Source organism: Hippoglossus hippoglossus, chromosome 3 (genome assembly GCF_009819705.1).
Source record: "Hippoglossus hippoglossus isolate fHipHip1 chromosome 3, fHipHip1.pri, whole genome shotgun sequence".
In the NCBI taxonomy this organism is placed as follows: Eukaryota; Metazoa; Chordata; class Actinopteri; order Pleuronectiformes; family Pleuronectidae; genus Hippoglossus; species Hippoglossus hippoglossus.
The window spans coordinates 2,270,705-2,292,052 of NC_047153.1; the positions used below are offsets into that span (position 1 = coordinate 2,270,705).

The 21,348-nt window shown below is 43.8% G+C and overlaps 1 protein-coding gene and 2 long non-coding RNA genes across 3 annotated transcripts; all 3 read left to right on the forward strand.

Moving 5' to 3' along the window:
- Positions 1–1,076: 1,076 nt before the first annotated feature.
- Positions 1,077–18,419, forward strand: LOC117759314 (NACHT, LRR and PYD domains-containing protein 12-like; the record flags this gene model as incomplete). Its single annotated transcript, XM_034581381.1, has 7 exons — positions 1,077–2,362; positions 4,518–4,691; positions 5,229–5,402; positions 5,786–5,959; positions 7,984–8,157; positions 17,969–18,118; positions 18,416–18,419. Coding segments are annotated over 7 exons (2,136 nt in total), but the record flags the coding sequence as incomplete, so codon positions are not given.
- On the forward strand, positions 10,031–11,835 carry LOC117752734. Its single transcript, XR_004612129.1, has 3 exons — positions 10,031–10,376; positions 11,033–11,039; positions 11,526–11,835. It is a non-coding gene; the product is annotated as an uncharacterized LOC117752734 (long non-coding RNA).
- Positions 14,268–14,857, forward strand: LOC117752720. Its single transcript, XR_004612126.1, has 3 exons — positions 14,268–14,288; positions 14,389–14,508; positions 14,804–14,857. It is a non-coding gene; the product is annotated as an uncharacterized LOC117752720 (long non-coding RNA).
- Positions 18,420–21,348: the final 2,929 nt, after the last annotated feature.

Genomic DNA, 21,348 nt, shown 5'->3' on the forward strand with positions numbered 1-21,348 from the left:
TGTTTTTTTATAATCCCACTAACGAACAAACCAACACACAAACATACTGGGTGAAAACAAAACCTCCTTGACAGAAGTAATGACAACCTGTGACTGTGACATGTGAGTTATCAGGAAATGTCTTCACAGGGAGAGGAAGAGGAGTCATGTTTCTGAGGAGGAGCAGTCGTCCTGCTGTGCTTCGTGTCAGGACGTCCTGAAGGATCCAGTCTCCACCAGCTGTGGACACTGGTTCTGCAGACAGTGCATCACCTCATACTGGGACCAGTCTGGTTCTGCAGGAGACTCCTCCTGTCCCCAGTGTGGACAAAGATCCAGAACAGGAGCTGGAGCTCAGACAGCCGGTCAGAGCAGCACTGTACATGTGTCTGCTGATGTCTTCACTTCTGACATCAGCACATGTGGTTTTATTTTGTTCCTTCATACAGCATCAACATTTAACATCGTTATAAAAGCACAAAGTTAAAAAGCTTTTATTTTCTGTAGTTTTTCTGTATCTGATGAAAACAATCAGCAGATTCTCAGATTCTCTGTCTCTGACATTGTTTCTTGTCTTTCAGCAGATCGTGGTCTGCAGGAGGTTTCAGATGAACATAAGCTCAGTCTGAGGAGGAGATGTGAACATGTGACTGAAGGAGCTGATGAAACAGGAAGTAGAACTCTCCTCAACAGGATCTACACTGAGCTCTACATCACAGAGGGACAGAGTGAAGAGGTTAATACTCAACATGAGGTGAGGCAGCTTGAGACGGCTTCCAAGATGAAGAGCCTCCACGACACTCCCATCAAGTGCCACGACATCTTTAAATCCTCAACTGACCAGCAGAGCAGCATCAGAGTCGTCCTGACCAACGGCGTCGCTGGCGTTGGAAAAACCTTCTCGGTGCAGAAGTTCACTCTGGACTGGGCAGAGGGTTTAGAAAAACCAAGATGTGGGTCTGCTGACTGTGCTTTCGTTCAGGGAGCTGAACCTGGTGAAAGACCAGCAGCACAGTCTTCTCACGCTGCTCCGTGTTTTCCATCCAGCGTTACAGAAGCTCACGGCAGAGACGCTCGCTGTCTGTAAACCTTTGTTCATCTTTGATGGCCTGGATGAAAGCAGACTTTCTCTGGACTTCAACCACAGGGAGCTTGTGTCTGATGTCACACAGAGGTCATCAGTCAACGTGCTGCTGACAAACCTCATCCAGGGGAATCTGCTTCCCTCGGCTCTCGTGTGGATAACCTCCAGACCTGCGGCGGCCAATCAGATCCCTCCTACATGTGTTGACAGGGTCACAGAAGTACGAGGCTTCACTGACGCCCAGAAGGAGGAGTACTTCAGGAGGAGATTCAGTGATGAAGAGCTGTGCAGCAGAATCATCTCACACATCAAGACGTCCAGGAGCCTCCACATCATGTGTCAAATCCCAGTCTTCTGCTGGATCAGTGCTACAGTTCTGGAGCACATGTTGACCACAGACCAGAGAGGAGAGCTGCCCAAGACCCTGACTGACCTGTACTCACACTTCCTGCTGGTTCAGACAAAGAGGAAGAACAACAAGTACGGTGAGGGACATGAGACGACTCCACAGCAGCTGACGGAGGCTGACAGGGACGTTCTTCTGAAGCTGGGGAGGCTGGCGCTTAAACATCTGGAGGAAGGAAACATCATGTTCTACCAAGAAGACCTGGAGCGGTGTGGTCTTAATGTCACAGAGGCCTCGGTGTACTCAGGAGTTTGTACTGAGATCTTCACAAGAGAGTGTGTGATCTTCCAGAAATCAGTCTACTGCTTTGTTCATCTGAGCGTTCAGGAGTTTCTGGCTGCAGTCTACATGTTCCACTGTTACACCAAGAGGAACACAGAAGATCTCAACAACTTCTTGGGAACATATGGGAACAGACACAGTACCTTCTCCCTGGATGACCTCCTGAAGAGAACCATGAAGAAATCCCTCACCAGTAAAAATGGTCATCTGGACCTGTTTGTTCGCTTCCTTCACGGCCTCAGTCTGGAGTCCAACCAGAGAGTCTTAGGAGGCCTGCTGGGTCGGACAGAGAACAATCCAGAGATCATCCAGAGAGTCATCAACAACCTGAAGAAGATGCAGAGTGATGACATTTATCCTGACAGAAGCATCAACATCTTCCACTGTCTGATTGAGATGAACGACCACTCAGTTCATCAGCAGATGCAACAGTTCCTGATGTCAGAGAACAAATCAAAGGAGAAACTCTCTGAGATCCACTGCTCAGCTCTGGCCTACATGCTGCAGATGTCAGAGGAGGTTCTGGATGAGTTGGACCTGATGAAGTTCAACACATCAGACCAGGGTCGACGGAGACTGATCCCAGCTGTGAGGAACTGCAGGAAGGCTCTGTGAGTCCAGACATGATCAATAACATGTTCAATCAGTGGAGATGAGTCGTTCTTCAAATACACTCAGTGTTAAATGATTCTCATTGTTTGGGGCAGCATGGTGTTGCAGTGGTCAACACTGTTAGTGCAGCCTTTCTGTGAGGAGGATGTTCTCCTGGTGTCTGCAGGGTTTTCTCTGGGTTATCCAGCTTCCTCCACAAACCCAAAGACATGTAGATCGGAGTTAGGTTGATTGGAGACTGAGATTCAGTGTCAGCTGAGATTGGAGTGGTACTGACTTCCCAGGGCCCCAAATGTGAGGGGGGCCCTTGAAAAGCCTTAATGATTTAAAATATATAATAATAATTAATTATATTGATTTCATTTCTAAGTGCTTAATGAAACTGGTTGAATGAATGGATTGATTGACTGAAGGCCTGAGGTCACCTGTCTCACCAGTGGCGGCTGGTGAAAAATATTCTTGGTGGTGCTGTGCTGTACCATACTCAGGTCTCAGTAACCATCCCACTACGATGTAACACAAACTGCTGGATACCAGTTCTTTGTGAAATAGTTGGTATTTATTTAATTCCAATAATAAACATGTCAGTCATTTTTTCACAAAAACAGATCGCTAATAGTAAACTGCGTACTGCACTAACTAACTTAAAAAACTAAACTTAGAAAACTAAATCAAAATAAAACATACAGAAATAATAATAATCAGCCGATTGATAAATTATTATTAGTTGTTTCCCTTGTGCTCAGATAGTAAGTAGAGGATGCATCATTAAACTACAGACTGAGTCTGGTTACTAGTACTAAGTACACATTCCTGAAACATATACAGTACTATTAACAAACACTATTCAGACAAAGTAAAAGGCGGTGCCATACACTGCTGGATATCTTATGAGGTAAACTATACACAAAGAAAATACATGCAGAATTTGACACAGTGAACTTATCCACCTCTTCATTGTGTTTTCTCACCTGATCCTGTGGCCTCATCCAGCTGCACAGCGATGTTAGCTGTTCCTAACATGGCTGTAGCTTCCTTGTATCTTCCATGTGCGCCCTCCTGGACTCATGTTTCTTTATTTTCTCGGATAAATGTTTCATATCTCTTACTCCAGTAACAGTCTGTGCTGTTTCTGTTCCAGCAGTTTTAAAAAGTCAACATGGAAAACAAAAGACTGCATTTACATGGCTACTTCCTGTTGCCACGCCTTTGTGCTGTACCAGTCATGGGACAATCCTCAGGTGTGCGTATCGCGGCTGCGATGCTGTTTCAAGCGAACCTGCTGCCGTCATGTCACTAGTTCCGTCTGACTTCCTCCACCGAAACTGAGCGACCGGGCTTGGGCGCTAGCAGAATCGCCTTTCTATTTTTGACGATGTTGATTGGGCAAATTGACTTTGCTATACGCGTATCTTCCCCAGCAACAGTCTCTTATTGGCTCCTCGTCTCAACTCGACATTTCCATCCCACACAGACTGTGCCCTGATCGTTACATTTCCACTGATCATATTTGTTTATATTTTATACAACACACATTATTGTGAATTTTAAACACATAAATACTTAAACAAGTTATCATAGTAAATGTTAGATTTTTTTTTATTAAAAAAATTAAAAACACACACTATATATATATATATACACACACGTGGAAAGGTTTTTTCTGAGCGAACAGCTCGCTCAGTGTGAGGAGACAATCACTCAATCCAAGTGAATTACCACCCTGCGTTTGTACGCCACCACCAACCAGTGCAGTGTCAGTCCCTCCAGGCTCCTGACATGTTGCATTCACAATAATATGAGGTCACTGTAACCTTTGACCTTTGACCACTGAAATCTAATCAGTTTATCTTTGAGTCCAACTGGTCAAAATGTGAAGAAATCCCCTAAAGACAGACTTGAGACATCATGTTCAAGAGGCCAGAAACATGTTGTGTGACCTTGACCTTTGACCTTTGACCACCTGAATCTAATGAGTTCCTCTGTCAGTCTGAATGAACGCTTGTACCAAATCTGAAAGGATTCTCTTGAGGAGTTTTCAACATGTTCATGAGGCAAAAAGGGGATTTACCAGGGTGAGGGTCACATGATCACGTTTTGTATGAATGTTGTGTTTTCTGATTTTATTCTAACAGACATTTTCTTTAATTACAGACTTGGTGGTTGTGGACTCTCAGAGACTCACTGTGAAGTTGTGGCCTCAGCTCTGAAGTCAGACCCCTCACATCTGAGAGAACTGGATCTGAGCTTCAACGACCTGCAGGATTCAGGAGTGAAGCTGCTGTGTTCTGGACTGGAGAGTCCAAACTGTGGACTGGAGACTCTGAGGTCCTTAAATCCTTCTTCACTCTTCCAACTTTCTTTGTTATTGGGTCATTATTTATTTAAATTGTCTCAGTTCTGCTCTGCTCACTGTCCCTCAGTCATCTGTCACTCACCCAGCCTGTCAGTCACGTCCACCTCATCAGCTCCATTCACCTGCACTCACCTGCTCCTGATCACTAAGAAAGTGTCAGTAAATAACATATGGACTGAGGCCGAGCACTCGTCCTCCTCAGGTTTTCAAAATAAGACACATTCTTATTGAAACACGTTGGACAGTTGATAAGTATAGAAACAAACAGGAAGTGACTGTCAGGAGCCATCCCTACTTTAAACAGTGTTTAATTACACAAACCTGCTCAGTGACCAACACACAGAGAAGAAGGTGATGAATGAAACAATGGTCCAACATGTCTGATCTGATATTTATCTTCAGGTCACAGACTGGACTGAGGTCAGCAGCATGTTGAGAGTCTGTGTTGACATGATGACGATCCACAACAACAGGAGAACACATTCAAATATTCATATTTCTCTATCCAGGTTGAAGGACTGCAGACTGTCAGAGATCAGCTGTTCTTCTCTGGCTTCAGCTCTGAAGTCAAACCCCTCTCATCTAAGAGAACTGGATCTGAGTAACAACGACCTGCAGGACTCAGGAGTGAAGGAGCTGTGTGGTTTTCTACAGAGTCCAACCTGTCGACTGGAGACTCTGAGGTCAGTTCACTGACTGACTTTTGTAGATCTCATATCTATAAAACAGCATTTATACACAATTGATATCATTTAATTCAAATTTAACATAATTCCTCTTCATACATAACTTGAATCCATTCATTAATTAATCTGTGACATTTTAAATAATCAGCTACTTGTTAAAACACATCTGAGTTTAGTTCTGGATTTCCTAAACTGATCTGCAGGACAGAGACCGGGTCCAAATAATCTATTTTTACTGAATCAGGACTCGTTTTTAGTCCAACATGTCTGATTTCATATTTATCTTCCAAGTTATGAGTCTGTGCTGACATGAATATGTGTGTGTTATTTTCACACATGAACTCAGTTTAATTTACAGTTAAGTTTTATTCTTTATTCAGGTTGTGGGGCTGCAGTCTGTCAGAGATCAGCTGTTCTTCTCTGGCTTCAGCTCTGAGGTCAAACCCCTCTCATCTGAGAGAACTGGATCTGAGGTACAACGACCTGCAGGACTCAGGAGTGAAGGAGCTGTGTGGTTTTCTACAGAGTCCAACCTGTCGACTGGAGACTCTGAGGTCAGACATCATGTTTTATTGTTAAAGGTTCAGTGTGTAGAATTGAGTGAATCTAGTGGTGAAGCGTCGTGTTGCAGCTGAACACCCCTCACTCCTTTCACCTGAATCTTCCACACTGGAGCTTGAAGGTCAAAGTGCAGAACATGTGTTCCTAACAGTGAACACTGATACTGAGCTGAGAGATGTTTGTAGAATGAGCGCTGAGGACCGAGTCAGGCTCAATGGGACTGAAGTTTTACTGACAGAGATACAATCCAATGCTGGACAATGTGTCCATGTCATGTTTCTGTGGAAGCTAACCAGGACTTGTCCCGGTGGTCCTGTGGACTGACCACATGACAGCATGCTACGTTCGTCTTCTGGGATCATTTCAAACATGAAACCCTTCCTCTGGTTTCAGGACTTACACGGGGTCGTCCATGCCTTTATCTTTTCACCACTAGATCTCTGTCCCGCCCTGTACACACGTGTTCCTCAGGCTCCCTGCACCACTTTCAACTGGTCAAACTGCTGCTCAGATCATCGCCACTTCAAGGAAACATGATCATAGAACTGCTCGCCCTCTTCACACATCAACTGTGGAACATGGTCAGAAAAGTGGGTCGGACATTTTCTGGAGCTGAAGCAGCAGCAGGAGATTGTCCGGGTCCGACTCGTTCACAGCAACAGGAACATGTGGGAACATTCAGACGAGGGGCGGAGCCAAAACACATATATCCATGATAACCATGGTTACGTTAAGTTATGTTAAGTTACAGGTTCACTGTGAAGGATTTAGTGACGTCTCCAGGTGTCGTACATGTGAACGTAGTCCACTTGTTCACATGTACGACACCTGAACGTGTCCAGCAAGATATTTAGAGACATCTAGTGGTGAAGTTACATATTACAAACAACTGAACCCCGAGGACACGAGGACTTTCAAGCTGTTTTCAGTCATGAACTCTGTAAAATAGTGTCTGGACATTTTCTGGAGTTTGACTTCCACATATGAAGAGCGGGTGGAGCAGCAGGAGGCCGGACATGATGTATAAATTCTGCTGTGGAAAGATCAGTGTTGTTGTTTACAGCTCATCCACACCGGCGTCGGCCCTCATCACCAAAAGATCTGGAATCTCCTCGTGTTTCCAAGTTGACGTCTTCATCTTCTACGTGTTTGGCTCCTCTTCTTCATCCTGAGATATTTGTGTTCTTCCAGTTTCACGTCCGTCACGTGTTTGTGTCCTCAACACGTCCACTCGCTCTCTGTGAATCCTCTGGACATTCACCTGCTCTATTCTCACATGGACTCACTCAGAAACTTTATTAGGAGGCTGCAGGAAAAGTTCCAGAAAATGTCCAGAACAACTTGACTCAGACTTCAGGTCTGAAAACAGAGACAGTGATGTTTAGTCAAAGTCCTTTATTTTCACACATGGACTCAGTTTAATTTACAGTGAAGTTTAATCCTTTATACTTTATACTAGTCTTCTCTAGACTGGACGACTGTAACTCCCTCCTCTCTGGAAGAAGCCAAAAGTCACTCTCCTGCCTCCAAGCAGTTCAGAACGCAGCAGCTTCTCACTGGTATTAAACAGCAACATCACATCTCCCTGATCCTCGCTTCTCTCCATTGGCTCCCTGTCCGTTTTAGAATTGATTTTAAGATTTTACTGATCGCTTTTAAAGCATCTGGCCCCAAACTACATCACAGAATTATTGAGCCCGTATGTTCCTGCACGCAGCCTTAGATCCTCAGGTGGATCCTGCTGTTCCAAAGTCCAGGTTGGAAACTAAACCGTGACCGTGCTTTTACCATCAGGGCCCCTCGGCTTTGGAACAGCCCCCTGAGGAGATAAGGCAGAGTCAGTGACTTCTTTTAAATCACTTCTTAAAACCCATTTTTATAGACTTGCTTTTTTGTGATGTTGTGTTTTTACTGTGTTTTTATTTACTTTTCTTGCTTTGCTGTCAAAGCACTTTGTAAACTCTGTTTTTAAAAAGTACTATATCAATAAAGTTTCTTATTATTATTATTTATCCAGGTTGGAGAGCTGCAGAATGTCAGAGATCAGCTGTTCTTCTCTGGCTTCAGCTCTGAGGTCAAACCCCTCTCATCTGAGAGAACTGGATCTGACTAGAAACAAGCTGCAGGACTCAGGAGTGAAGGAGCTGTGTGGTTTTCTACAGAGTCCAACCTGTCAACTGGAGACTCTGAGGTCAGTTCACTGACTGACTTTTGTAGATCTCATATCTATAATACAGCATTTATACACAATTGATCTCATTTCATTCTAATTTAACATAATTCCTCTTCATACATAACTTGAATCCGTTCATTAATTAATCTGTGACATTTTAAATATTCAGCTACTTGTTAAAACACATCTAAGTTTAGTTCTGGATTTCCTAAACTGATCTGCAGGACAGAGACCGGGTCCAAATAATATATTTTTACTGAATCAGGACTCGTTTTTAGTCCAATTTGTCTGATTTCATATTTATCTTCCATGTTATGAGTCTGTGCTGACATGAATATTTGTGTGTTATTTTCACACATGAACTCAGTTTAATTTACAGTTAAGTTTTATCCTTTATTCAGGTTGATTCACTGCAGACTGTCAGAGATCAGCTGTTCTTCTCTGGCTTCAGCTCTGAGGTCAAACCCCTCTCATCTGAGAGAACTGGATCTGACTAGAAACAACCTGCAGGACTCAGGAGTGAAGGAGCTGCTTGATCTAAAGCAGAGTTCAGGCTGCCGACTGGAGACTGTGAGGTCAGTAGATGGTTGGAGTCAGTCCACGCTGCTTTCATCAGTATTTTACTAAACACAGTCAGTATCACAGATCCAGGGTCTGTGCTACCAAGCAGGATTTGTGGTTATCAGGTTAACTTCAGGTTTAGTTTTTTCAGTCCTACGAAGCTCGTCCACTTCTTATCGAGGTAAATCACCATGGTAACTTCTGATGAACGGCTAACCTGCTCCAGGTTAAGTTGGAGATCAACCCGTATAAAAGCTCCGCCCACTGACCACAGGGACTCTCCACTGTTGTGTGGTGCACACTCTCCTTAAAGGGAAGGATAAGGGAAGTTTAAATCAACGTCTGGTTGGTTGAGTTGATCTCTAACTCACCCAGAACATCTCAATCTCTCCAGACTCATCCTGTCACCAAAACACCAGATGCACTCAGTCAGCTTCCTGAAGAGAGTCAGTGTGTGTCCTCAGAGACAGTGAGACAGTGTGTCTCAAACTAAAGCTCATTATCGAGGCCACATCCTGGGATTCAAACGTTTCTCATCAAGAATCTTCTTCTCTTCCACTCGTCTTGTTAGTAAACAACAGATTCAGATCTCGTGGCCTCGAGTTATTTATCTCGTTCACACACGTTATTATGTCGTGGTCACGTGATATATTTTTACCAAATGCCACCAGGGGGCGCTGTAACTTACACATTGACACTATCCCAGATGTTTTACCAGCTGTTCTTCCTGCATTTAGCAGCTGTGACTGAGTTTCTTTTATTCTGGATCATGTGTTTGTTCTCCTCTGATTTTTATTATAGAACAGTTTGATCTTGGTTGTGAAATATGAGGCTCTGCTGTCAGTCAAACTGTCCATGTCTGTGATTGGTCATACGCAGTAAACCCCGCCCCTTTTATGTGCACGTGCTCACACAGTGAAACATGGCTTCACCTGTAACAGCAGTAAATCCACCTCTCAGGTGTCCACTCTGCACTTTGACATGCAGAGGAAACACACTTAGCTCTTAGCGTGTTCATTCCAACACGTGAACATGAAGCAGAGAGGAAGCTGCTCCACCTCTGAACAGGACTGAAGTCCCTGCTGCTCTTTCTACTGGATGTGCTGCATCACTGACTCACAGCTGATGAAGTGAGTCTCTGTAACACTGATGTCTTCTTCTCTCAACAGATGGTGGTGATCTTAGTGAAGGTGAGTGTGAAGAGGACAGTGTGTGTGGACGGAGGCTGAGCTGTGTCCTGAGGATCCAGAGGCTGAAGCAGCAGCAGCTTGTGTGTAGAGCGGCTCTGACTGGGCCTTGTTGCTGGGAGGCAGAGTGGAGACAGAGCTCCAGAGGAATCAGAGGAGGTGAGCTGCTCTGAGATCAGCTGTCACACAGAGTCCAGTCCACCATCCTCCCTGTGTGTTCCTGTGGATGTGACACAGCATCATCACTGGATCTGCTGCTGCTCTGTCCTTTGACACACAAAAGTCAAAGTCGTAAATATTTCCAAGATATGTGCAGAAAAATGTGCAAAGTTAATGCAAATTTTACTTTCCAATGTAAAAAGTGACATTATATTTACTGGTCGGGACATGAAGCTGTGAGCAGTCGCTGTTATTAATAAATAACTGCTGAGTTCAGACAAGCTTCTTATATTTTAAAACAGTTTCACCCCTGATCCTGCTGACGGCAGCGTGTTAGCATGTTGTGTTGAAAACTAAAGACATCAGGTGAAAACCATGAGCACTGCAGGGAATCAGAAAGTGTAAAGTCGTGTTATCTGAACACAGATTGATGAGACCAGGCTGTAAATAAGATGCTCAGTACATTGAAGTATAAAGTCAACAGTGATTTCTAAGAGTCGATGTAAATAAAGAAGAAAAGAAAATGACGAGGTGAAGAACTTTTTCAGATTAAATAAGAAACAGAAATATTTTCACCCAATGAGAAGCTGAGGTTGTTTTTCTGTTCAAAGTGAATTTAATCATGTTATTTGTCAAATAGTGAAGTTTTCATGTACATTCTCTCTGGATTCTTCACACATGTTCATAACTGATCTGCATGTTCCTGCTCATGTACAAAGAGATAGAAGGTTTTATACAAGTGGACTTTCTTCCATGTACAGCGTTTATACAACATCGGACAATAAGATCACACTCATCGACATTTATTCACAAATGTACATGAAATAAAAGGAAACGAGGGAATATCCCTTAAAGTGACATTTTTCAATCCACAACGTGATGAACTGCAGAAGAATCATTTATATCCAGTCTGTGATCGTACTTCACGCACAGACCTCACTACGTCCAGGACATGATGTCATCACTTGTAACTGTCGGATGTCCAGATGTTGTGTAAACTCCGACAGGACGTTGTAATGTTTTATCAATGATTGTTGATTATTCTGAGTATGATCTTATTCAGGTTAAGTTTATCAGAACATACTGTTTAGATGTTAGTGTTTTATTCGGATTATTGTCTTAATCTGGTTGATACCAGAATATTGTATCCATGGAAACGTCAAGCGGTGATTGGTTGGTGAGCAACATGTCGTCCGTCACGTCTCACAGCGACAACACAGCGAGAATTTGTGATTCAATAATCAGCTGATCAGACACATGGAGGAGGCGGGGTTTATGACCTATACTGCAGCCGGCCACCAGGGGGCGATGCAGATCATTTGGCTTCATCTTTATTTACAGTCTAAATGTTAACGATGTTATTTCACGGTGTTTTATTGTATGACGTCAGATAAGATCTTCTCTGTAAAGTCGCAGGTGATGGATCTGACCTGAGTTTGAGTTTCTCACTTTCCATGTTTCACTGTTTAACGGTAGAAGGTCGAAAATCTCAGCTTCAAATGATTTAATTCAACTGCTGCAGGAAAACCACGAAATCCAGTTTGATCATCACGGAAACGTCTCTTTCAAACCTCAGGTTGTTTTATTCACTTGTAAAATCGTGTGGCTGCTTTGTTTACATGAATCATTTCTTTATTTTTACATGAAAATAAAAAATTTCCACTTCATTAAAGATTAAAAATCTCTGTCAGTCAGTTTCTCTCTGGTCCACAGCTGCTCAATGATCAGAAGTTTGTGTCATTCAAGGTAAAGACCGTGGTGACGGAGTGAGTGAGGTCGAATTAGATCTGAAAGGTGGGAAACTGAAGGATGCACAGAGATAACAGGATTTCAGAGAAGGGGTGAAGAGGTGTTTAAAGCATATTGCTGGAATTTGAGGAAGAAATTCTTCCAAAGAAAGTAGTGCTGGGAAACATGACTTACACAGTGAGGGAATATATACCCAGCTTCAACTGTCAAACATTTGGTCTTACTGCTATGACATGTAAAGGAAAAAGAAGGTGTGCTAGATGTGGTGAGGATCATGAGTATGAGCAGTATGGGAAAGGGATGCAACCAAACTGTTGTAACTGGAAACCATAGTGTGGCATGTGGAGGATGTGAAGTAATGAAGAGCGAGGTAGAGATTCTACAGGTCAGGGTGCAAAACAAAATCACATATGCAGATGCTGTCAAGACGGTGAACCAGAGGAGAGGTAGAGAGTCAAGACACAAATGAAGAACAACTCATTAAGCAGCAAGAAGAACCAAAAGAGGACAGAGTGTGGGTTGATTTAAAGAAACTAGTCACTTTTATAGCAGGAGTCATACATGCAACAATAGAAACCAAATCAAAAACAGAAAGAATACAAATAATAGTAAAAGCTGCAAATCATGTGAACATTAATGAACTGACTTGTGAGGAGGTGAGAAATGATCTGTATCCCGGACGTGGTTTGTGTGCAAGAAACATGGTTGAAACCAAATGTTAGATAGAATCCTCAATTATACTGAGGTTATGTGTGATGGGGGGGTGCACAACATTTATCAAGGCAAATATGCTATTCAGAGATGTCAGTAAGGGGAAAAAATAAGAATACATTGTGTTAGAAATATGGACATCTCAGTTTAACATCATGAATCACTATAACTCATGCAGGAAAGTAGGAATCAATAAACTCAAGCAGATACAAGGACAGATTAGGAATCATATCTTTTGCTGTGGGGATTTTAATTCACATAGCACATAGTGGGGGGGGAGAAAGACGGACACACATGGGGAGATACTAGAACAACTATTGGAGGATAGTAATTTAATATGTATTAACGACGGGAGAGGGACAAGGATAGATGTACACACAGGTAACACTTCAGCACTGGATTTGACACTGGTATCAAGTGAGGTGGCATGGACATGTGAGTGGGAAGTATGGGAAGACTCAACAATTGGAAGTGACCACTACCCAATATTCAGTAATATACACATAGGCTGGGAAGTAGAAGAAAGAGAAGTCAAGTCTGTTAGATGAGAAAAGAAGGAAGCATGAATCCTTCAGTTTTATAACCAGAAGAGGAAGGACGGACTTTAATCGATGATTCACAGCCCAAAACTCAAACTCTCTCAGTCTGATTATCAGGAGAAGACGTTTAAAAGAACAAGTCTGGTGATATTTTATATTTTTCTTCTTGTTGATATGAACATATCGTGTGTGCATCCACAGCCTGACACATCTCATGTGTTTGTGCCATAGAGCTCCATCCGCCGCTGGAAATAGTCCCCAACAAATGCACTGTTTCCTCCTGTGAGCGGCTGTTTCAGGAAGCTCCACTCCACAGGACAACGTGCTGAGTTTCATGTTATAACGTGATACAGATCTTCCCATTCTAGAGTCAAGAAAACTGTGATTCATACAATTTAGATGAAACACACTAATGGAAACATCACTAGGATTATTTTATATTTAATTCAAAAGATGGATCCTTTCACCTGAGTCTTACACACTGGAGCTTTAAATGGTCTGTGAGCAACTCTCATATCTACTGTAAAGAGAGAGAGGAGGAGCATGAGAACAGGGACGTGTCAGACTCCATTTTCACTGGGATGAGCAGAAGGAAGAAAAGTGAGCAGGTGAGTGTGAACACAACTTTCTGAAAGTTTTACTGTCACACTCTCACACCTGCTGTTAACATACGTCTGCTGATCACACGACTCTAAGTTTGTCAGTTCACACCTGGTGACAGACGTAGTTTCATGTGATCGGATCCCCAGAGACAGATGTGAACAGCAGCTGTGGAACAAAGAGCCTTCAAAGGACTAATTAACAGAGTTAACTCACAGTTTCTTGTTTTATCTTCATCACGTCTGTTCATCAAATGTTTAATAATGGAACGTGTTTTCAGAATCATACGTTACAGTGACCTGAGTGTGTGTGTGTGTGTGTGTGTGTGTGTGTGTGTGTGTGTGTGTGTGTGTGTGTGTGTGTGTGTGTGTGTGTGTGTGTGTGTGTGTGTGTGTGTGTGTGTGTGTGTCTGTCTGTGTGTGTCCTTCCTTGTTTTTTTGGGTGCGTTTCTTGAACAGACTTGTTTGTCCTGATTCCTGTGAGCTCACAGTGTTTTTCCTCTCAGACTGAAGATGAGTGGTTATGAGGAGGAAGAGGAGGACAGAGCAGAGTCTCCAGGGTTCAGCTGTGTGTCTCTGAAGAGTGACCGGTCCATGGGTCATCCTCAAAACTTCAGTAATGAACCTGGACCCTCACACACAAAGTAAGAGACCTGCTACAAACACGTGAACCTCCAAACTGAATCCTCAGAGAATGAACCAGTGAATGATGTGTTCTGAATAAAAACATGTTTGTGTTTGCAGAGGTCAGGACCACAGACTGAGAGCAGAGTCTCCAGGGTCCAGCTGTGTGTCTCTGAAGAGTGACTGGTCCATGGATCCTCCTCTAAAATTCAGTAATGAACCTGGACCCTCACACACAGAGTAAGAGACTGTTTCTACTGTGACCTGCTCTGAAGAGGATTTAGTTTCCTCTAGTGTGGCCCCTGCATTAGGACACAGCTTCATTGAAGTTGGTGACTAATCTCTCAGAATCACTCAAAGAGCTCAGACCTCCACCAAGAACCAACACGCTCCTTATGAAACCACTTTGAAATTCACTAGAGACTCATTTTGATTTGGATCTGCACCAAATTCCACACACTGGTAAACATCAGTCCTCTGAACATGTGACAACCTGTGACTGTGACATGTGAGTTATCAGGAAATGTCTTCACAGGGAGAGGAAGAGGAGTCATGTTTCTGAGGAGGAGCAGTCGTCTTGCTGTGCTTCGTGTCAGGACGTCCTGAAGGATCCAGTCTCCACCAGCTGTGGACACTGGTTCTGCAGACAGTGCATCACCTCATACTGGGACCAGTCTGGTTCTTCAGGAGACTCCTCCTGTCCCCAGTGTGGACAAAGATCCAGAACAGGAGCTGGAGCTCAGACAGCCGGTCAGAGCAGCACTGTACATGTGTCTGCTGATGTCTTCACTTCTGACATCAGCACATGTTGTTTTATTTTGTTCCTTCATACAGCATCAACATTTAACATCGTTATAAAAGCACAAAGTTAAAAAGCTTTAACTTTCTGTAGTTTTTCTGTATCTGATGAAAACAATCAGCAGATTCTCAGATTCTCTGTCTCTGACATTGTTTCTTGTCTTTCAGCAGCTCGTGGTCTGCAGGAGGTTTCAGATGAACATAAGCTCAGTCTGAGGAGGAGATGTGAACATGTGACTGAAGGAACTGATGAAACAGGAAGTAGAACCCTCCTCAACAGGATCTACACTGAGCTCTACATCACAGAGGGACAGAGTGAAGAGGTTAATACTCAACATGAGGTGAGGCAGCTTGAGACGGCTTCCAAGATGAAGAGCCTCCACGACACTCCCATCAAGTGCCACGACATCTTTAAAGCCTCAACTGACCAGCAGAGCAGCATCAGAGTCGTCCTGACCAACGGCGTCGCTGGCGTTGGAAAAACCTTCTCGGTGCAGAAGTTCACTCTGGACTGGGCAGAGGGTTTAGAAAACCAAGATGTGGGTCTGCTGACTGTGCTTTCGTTCAGGGAGCTGAACCTGGTGAAGGACCAGCAGCACAGTCTTCTCACGCTGCTCCGTGTTTTCCATCCAGCGTTACAGAAGCTCACGGCAGAGACGCTCGATGTCTGTAAACCTTTGTTCATCTTTGACGGCCTGGATGAAAGCAGACCTTCTCTGGACTTCAACCACAGGGAGCTTGTGTCTGATGTCACACAGAGGTCATCAGTCAACATGCTGCTGACAAACCTCATCCGGGGGAATCTGCTTCCCTCGGCTCTCGTCTGGATAACCTCCAGACCTGCGGCGGCCAATCAGATCCCTCCTGCATGTGTTGACAGGGTCACAGAAGTACGAGGCTTCACTGACGCCCAGAAGGAGGAGTACTTCAGTAGGAGATTCAGTGATGAAGAGCTGTGCAGCAGAATCATCTCACACATCAAGACGTCCAGGAGCCTCCACATCATGTGTCAAATCCCAGTCTTCTGCTGGATCAGTGCTATGGTTCTGGAGCACATGTTGACCACAGACCAGAGAGGAGAGCTGCCCAAGACCCTGACTGACCTGTACTCACACTTCCTGCTGGTTCAGACAAAGAGGAAGAACAACAAGTACGGTGAGGGACATGAGACGACTCCACAGCAGCTGACGGAGGCTGACAGGGACGTTCTACTGAAGCTGGGGAGGCTGGCACTTAAACATCTGAGGGAAGGGAACATCATGTTCTACCAAGAAGACCTGGAGCGGTGTGGTCTTAATGTCACAGAGGCCTCTGTGTACTCAGGAGTTTGTACTGAGATCTTCAGAAGAGAGTGTGTGATCTTCCATAAATCAGTCTACTGCTTTGTTCATCTGAGCGTTCAGGAGTTTCTGGCTGCAGTCTACATGTTCCACTGTTACACTAAGAGGAACACAGAAGAACTCAACAACTTCTTGGGAACATATGGGGACACAGGCAGTACCTTCTCCCTGGATGACCTCCTGAAGAGAACCATGGAGAAATCCCTCACCAGTACAAATGGTCATCTGGACCTGTTTGTTCGCTTCCTTCACGGCCTCAGTCTGGAGTCCAACCAAAGAGTCTTAGGAGACCTGCTGGGTCGGACAGAGAACAATCCAAAGATCATCCAGAGAGTAATCAACAACCTGAAGGAGATGAAGAGTGATGACATTTCTCCTGACAGAAGCATCAACATCTTCCACTGTCTGACTGAGATGAACGACCACTCAGTTCATCAGCAGATGCAACAGTTCCTGACGTCAGAGAACAAATCAAAGGAGAAACTCTCTGGGATCCACTGCTCAGCTCTGGCCTACATGCTGCAGATGTCAGAGGAGGTTCTGGATGAGTTGGACCTGTTGAAGTTCAACACATCAGACCAGGGTCGACTGAGACTGATCCCAGCTGTGAGGAACTGCAGGAAGGCTCTGTGAGTCCAGACATGATCAATAACATGTTCAATCAGTGGAGATGAGTCGTTCTTCAAATCCACTCAGTGTTCAATGGTTCTCATTGTTTGGGGCAGCATGGTGTTGCAGTGGTCAACACTGTTAGTGCAGCCTTTCTGTGAGGAGGATGTTCTCCTGGTGTCTGCAGGGTTTTCTCTGGGTTCTCCAGCTTCCTCCACAAACCCAAAGACATGTAGATCGGAGTTAGGTTGATTGGAGACTGAGATTCAGTGTCAGCTGAGATTGGCTCCAGGCCCCTGAGACCGCTAAAGGATAAGTGGCTACTGGCTGGTGTGTGTGTGTGTGTGTGTGTGTGTGTGTGTGTGTGCGTGTGTGTGTGTGTGTGTGTGTGTCTGTTTTATTCAACCATCCTATATTGGCTAAAAAAAAAGAGCAAAGGCTTAAAAGCCCCGATTGTTTAGGATAAAGGTTCAATGAGTTTTATAAAGAAATTTAATGTTCTAAATAACATCATCCTGTGTTTGCTCAGAGGCAAAGCAAAGAGACAGCCACATTTAATTATGGTGTGGTATGTTTTAGTTTGATTTTATTGTATAATTCAATCTTACTAACTATCATTTGGACTTGTCATCAATAACAAAACTAATGTTAAATGTATATATCTGCCTTCTGTCATTCCAATCCCCTAAAGATAGACTTGAGACATCATGTTCAAGAGGCCAGAAACATGTTGTGTGACCTTGACCTTTGACCTTTGACCACCTGAATCTAATGAGTTCCTCTCTCAGTCTGAATGAACGCTTGTACCAAATCTGAAAAGATTCTCTTGAGGAGTTTTTAACATGTTCATGAGGCAAAAAGGGGATTTACCAGGGTGAGGGTCACATGATCACGTTTTGTATGAATGTTGTGTTTCCTGATTTTATTCTAACAGATATTTTCTTTAATTACAGACTCGGTGGTTGTCGACTCTCAAAGACTCACTGTGAAGTCGTGGCCTCAGCTCTGAAGTCAGACCCCTCACATCTGAGAGAACTGGATCTGAGTGGAAACTCCCTGCAGGAATCAGGAGTGAAGCTGCTGTGTTCTGGACTGGAGAGTCCAAACTGTCAACTGGAGACTCTGAGGTCCTTAAATCCTTCTTCACTTTTCAGACTTTCTTTCTTATTCGGTCATTATTTATTGAAATTGTCTCAGTTCTGCTCTGCTCACTGTCCCTCAGTCATCTGTCACTCACCCAGCCTGTCAGTCACGTCCACCTCATCAACTCCATTCACCTGCACTCACCTGCTCCTGATCACTAAGAAAGTGTCAGTAAATAACATGTGGACTGAGGCCGAGCACTCGTCCTCCTCAGGTTTTCAAAATAAGACACATTCTTATTTAAACACGTGGGACAGTTGATAAGTATAGAAACAAACAGGAAGTGACTGTCAGGAGCCATCCCTACTTTAAACAGTGTTTAATTACACAAACCTGCTCAGTGACCAAACACACAGAGAAGAAGGAGATGAATGAAACAATGGTCCAACATGTCTGATCTGATGTTTATCTTCAGGTCACAGACTGGACTGAGGTCAGCAGCATGTTGAGAGTCTGTGTTGACATGATGACGATCCACAACAACAGGAGGACACATTCAAATATTCATATTTCTTTATCCAGGTTGGAAAACTGCAGTCTGACAGAGATCAGCTGTTCTTCTCTGGCTTCAGCTCTGAGGTCAAACCCCTCTCATCTGAGAGAACTGACTCTAAACGACCTGCAGGACTCAGCAGTGAAGGAGCTGTGTGGTTTTCTACAGAGTCCAACCTGTCGACTGGAGACTCTGTGGTCAGTTCACTGACTGACTTTTGTAGATCTCATATCTATAAAACAGCATTTATACCCAATTGATCTGATTTAATTATAATTTTACAGAATTCCTCTTTATACATAACTTGAATCCATTCATTAATTAATCTGTGACATTTTAAATATTCAGCTACTTGTTAAAACACATCTGAGTTTAGTTCTGGATTTCCTAAACTGATCTGTAGGACAGAGACCGGGTCCAAATAATATAGTTTTACTGAATCAGGACTCATTTTTAGTCCAACATGTCTGATTTCATATTTATCTTCCATGTTATGAGTCTGTGCTGACATGAATATTTGTATGTTATTTTCACACATGAACTCAGTTTAATTTACAATTAAGTTTTATACTTTATTCAGGTTGATTCACTGCGGTCTGTCAGAGATCAGCTGTTCTTCTCTGGCTTCAGCTCTGAGGTCAAACCCCTCTCATCTGAGAGAACTAGATCTGAGAGGAAACGACCTGCAGGACTCAGGAGTGAAGGAGCTGCTTGATCTAAAGAAGAGTCCAGGCTGTCGACTGGAGACTCTGAGGTCAGTAGATGGTTGGAGTCAGTCCACGCTGCTTTCATCAGTATTTTACTAAACACAGTCAGTATCACAGTACAGATCCAGGGTCTGTGCTACCAAGCAGGATTTGTGGTTATCAGGTTAACTTCAGGTTTAGTTTTTTCAGTCCTACGAAGCTCGTCCACTTCTTAACGAGGTAAATCACCATGGTAACTTCTGATGAACGGCTAACCTGCTCCAGGTTAAGTTGGAGATCAACCCGTATAAAAGCTCTGCCCACTGACCACAGTGACTCTCCACTGTTGTGTGGTGCACACTCTCCTTAAAGGGACGGATAAGGGAAGTTTAAATCAACGTCTGGTTGGTTCAGTTGATCTCTAACTCACCCAGAACATCTCAATCTCTCCAGACTCATCCTGTCACCAAAACACCAGATGCACTCAGTCAGCTTCCTGAAGATAGGTCCATGTGTTTCTATTGAGGAGTGATGTCAGAGGTTTCCACCACAGTGTGTGTCCTCAGAGACAGTGTGTGTCCTCAGAGTCAGTGAGACAGTGTGTGTCTTCAGAGTCAGTGTGTCCTCAGAGACAGTGAGACAGGGTGTGTCAAACTAAAGCTCATTATCGAGGCCACATCCTGGGATTCAAACGTTTCTCATCAAGAATCTTCTTCTCGTCCACTCGTCTTGTTAGTAAACAACAGATTCAGATCTCGTGGCCCCGAGTTATTTATCTCGTTCACACACGTTATTATATCGTGGTCACGTAATATATTTTTCCCAAATGCCACCAGGGGGCGCTGTAACTTACACATTGACACAATCCCAGATGTTTTACCAGCTGTTCTTCCTGCATTTAGCAGCTGTAACTGAGTTTCTTTTATTCTGGATCATGTGTTTGTTCTCTTCTGATTTTTATTATAGAACAGTTTGATCCTCGTTGTGAAATATGAGGCTCTGCTGTCAGTCAAACTGTCCATGTCTGTGATTGGTCATAGGCAGTAAACCCCGCCCCTTTTATGTGCATGTGCTCACACAGTGAAACATGTCTTCACCTGTAACAGCAGTAAATCCACCTCTCAGGTGTCCACTCTGCACTTTGACATGCAAAGGAAACACACTTAGCTCTTAGCGTGTTCATTCCAACACGTGAACATGAAGCAGAGAGGAAGCTGCTCCACCTCTGAACAGGACTGAAGTCCCTGCTGCTCTTTCTACTGGATGTGCTGCATCACTGACTCACAGCTGATGAAGTGAGTCTCTGGAAACATTGATGTCTTCTTCTCTAAACAGATGGAGGCTGGGATCTTTGTGAAGGTGAGTGTGAAGAGGACAGTGTGTGTGGACGGAGGCTGAGCTGTGTCCTGAGGATCCAGAGGCTGAAGCAGCAGCAGCTTGTGTGTAGAGCGGCTCTGACTGGGCCTTGTTGCTGGGAGGCAGAGTGGAGACAGAGCTCCAGAGGAATCAGAGGAGGTGAGCTGCTCTGAGATCAGATGTCACACATTGTCCAGTCCACCATCCTCCCTGTGTGTTCCTGTGGATGTGACACAGCATCATCACTGGATCTGCTGCTGCTCTGTCCTTTGACGCACAAAAGTCAAAGTCGTAAATATTTCCAAGTTATGTATAGAAAAATATGCAAATTTTATGCAAATTTTACTTTCAAATGTAAAAAGTGACATTGTATTTACTGGTCGGGACATGAAGCTGTGAGCAGTCGCTGTTATAAATAAATAACTGCTGAGTTCAGAAAAGCTTCTTATATTTTAAAACAGTTTCACCCCTGATCCTGCTGACGGCAGCGTGTTAGCATGTTGTGTTGAAACTAAAGACATCAGGTGAAAACCATGAGCACTGCAGGGAATCAGAAAGTGTAAAGTCGTGTTATCTGAACACAGATTGATGAGACCAGGCTGTAAATAAGATGCTGAGTACATCGAAGTATAAAGTCAACAGTGATTTCTAAGAG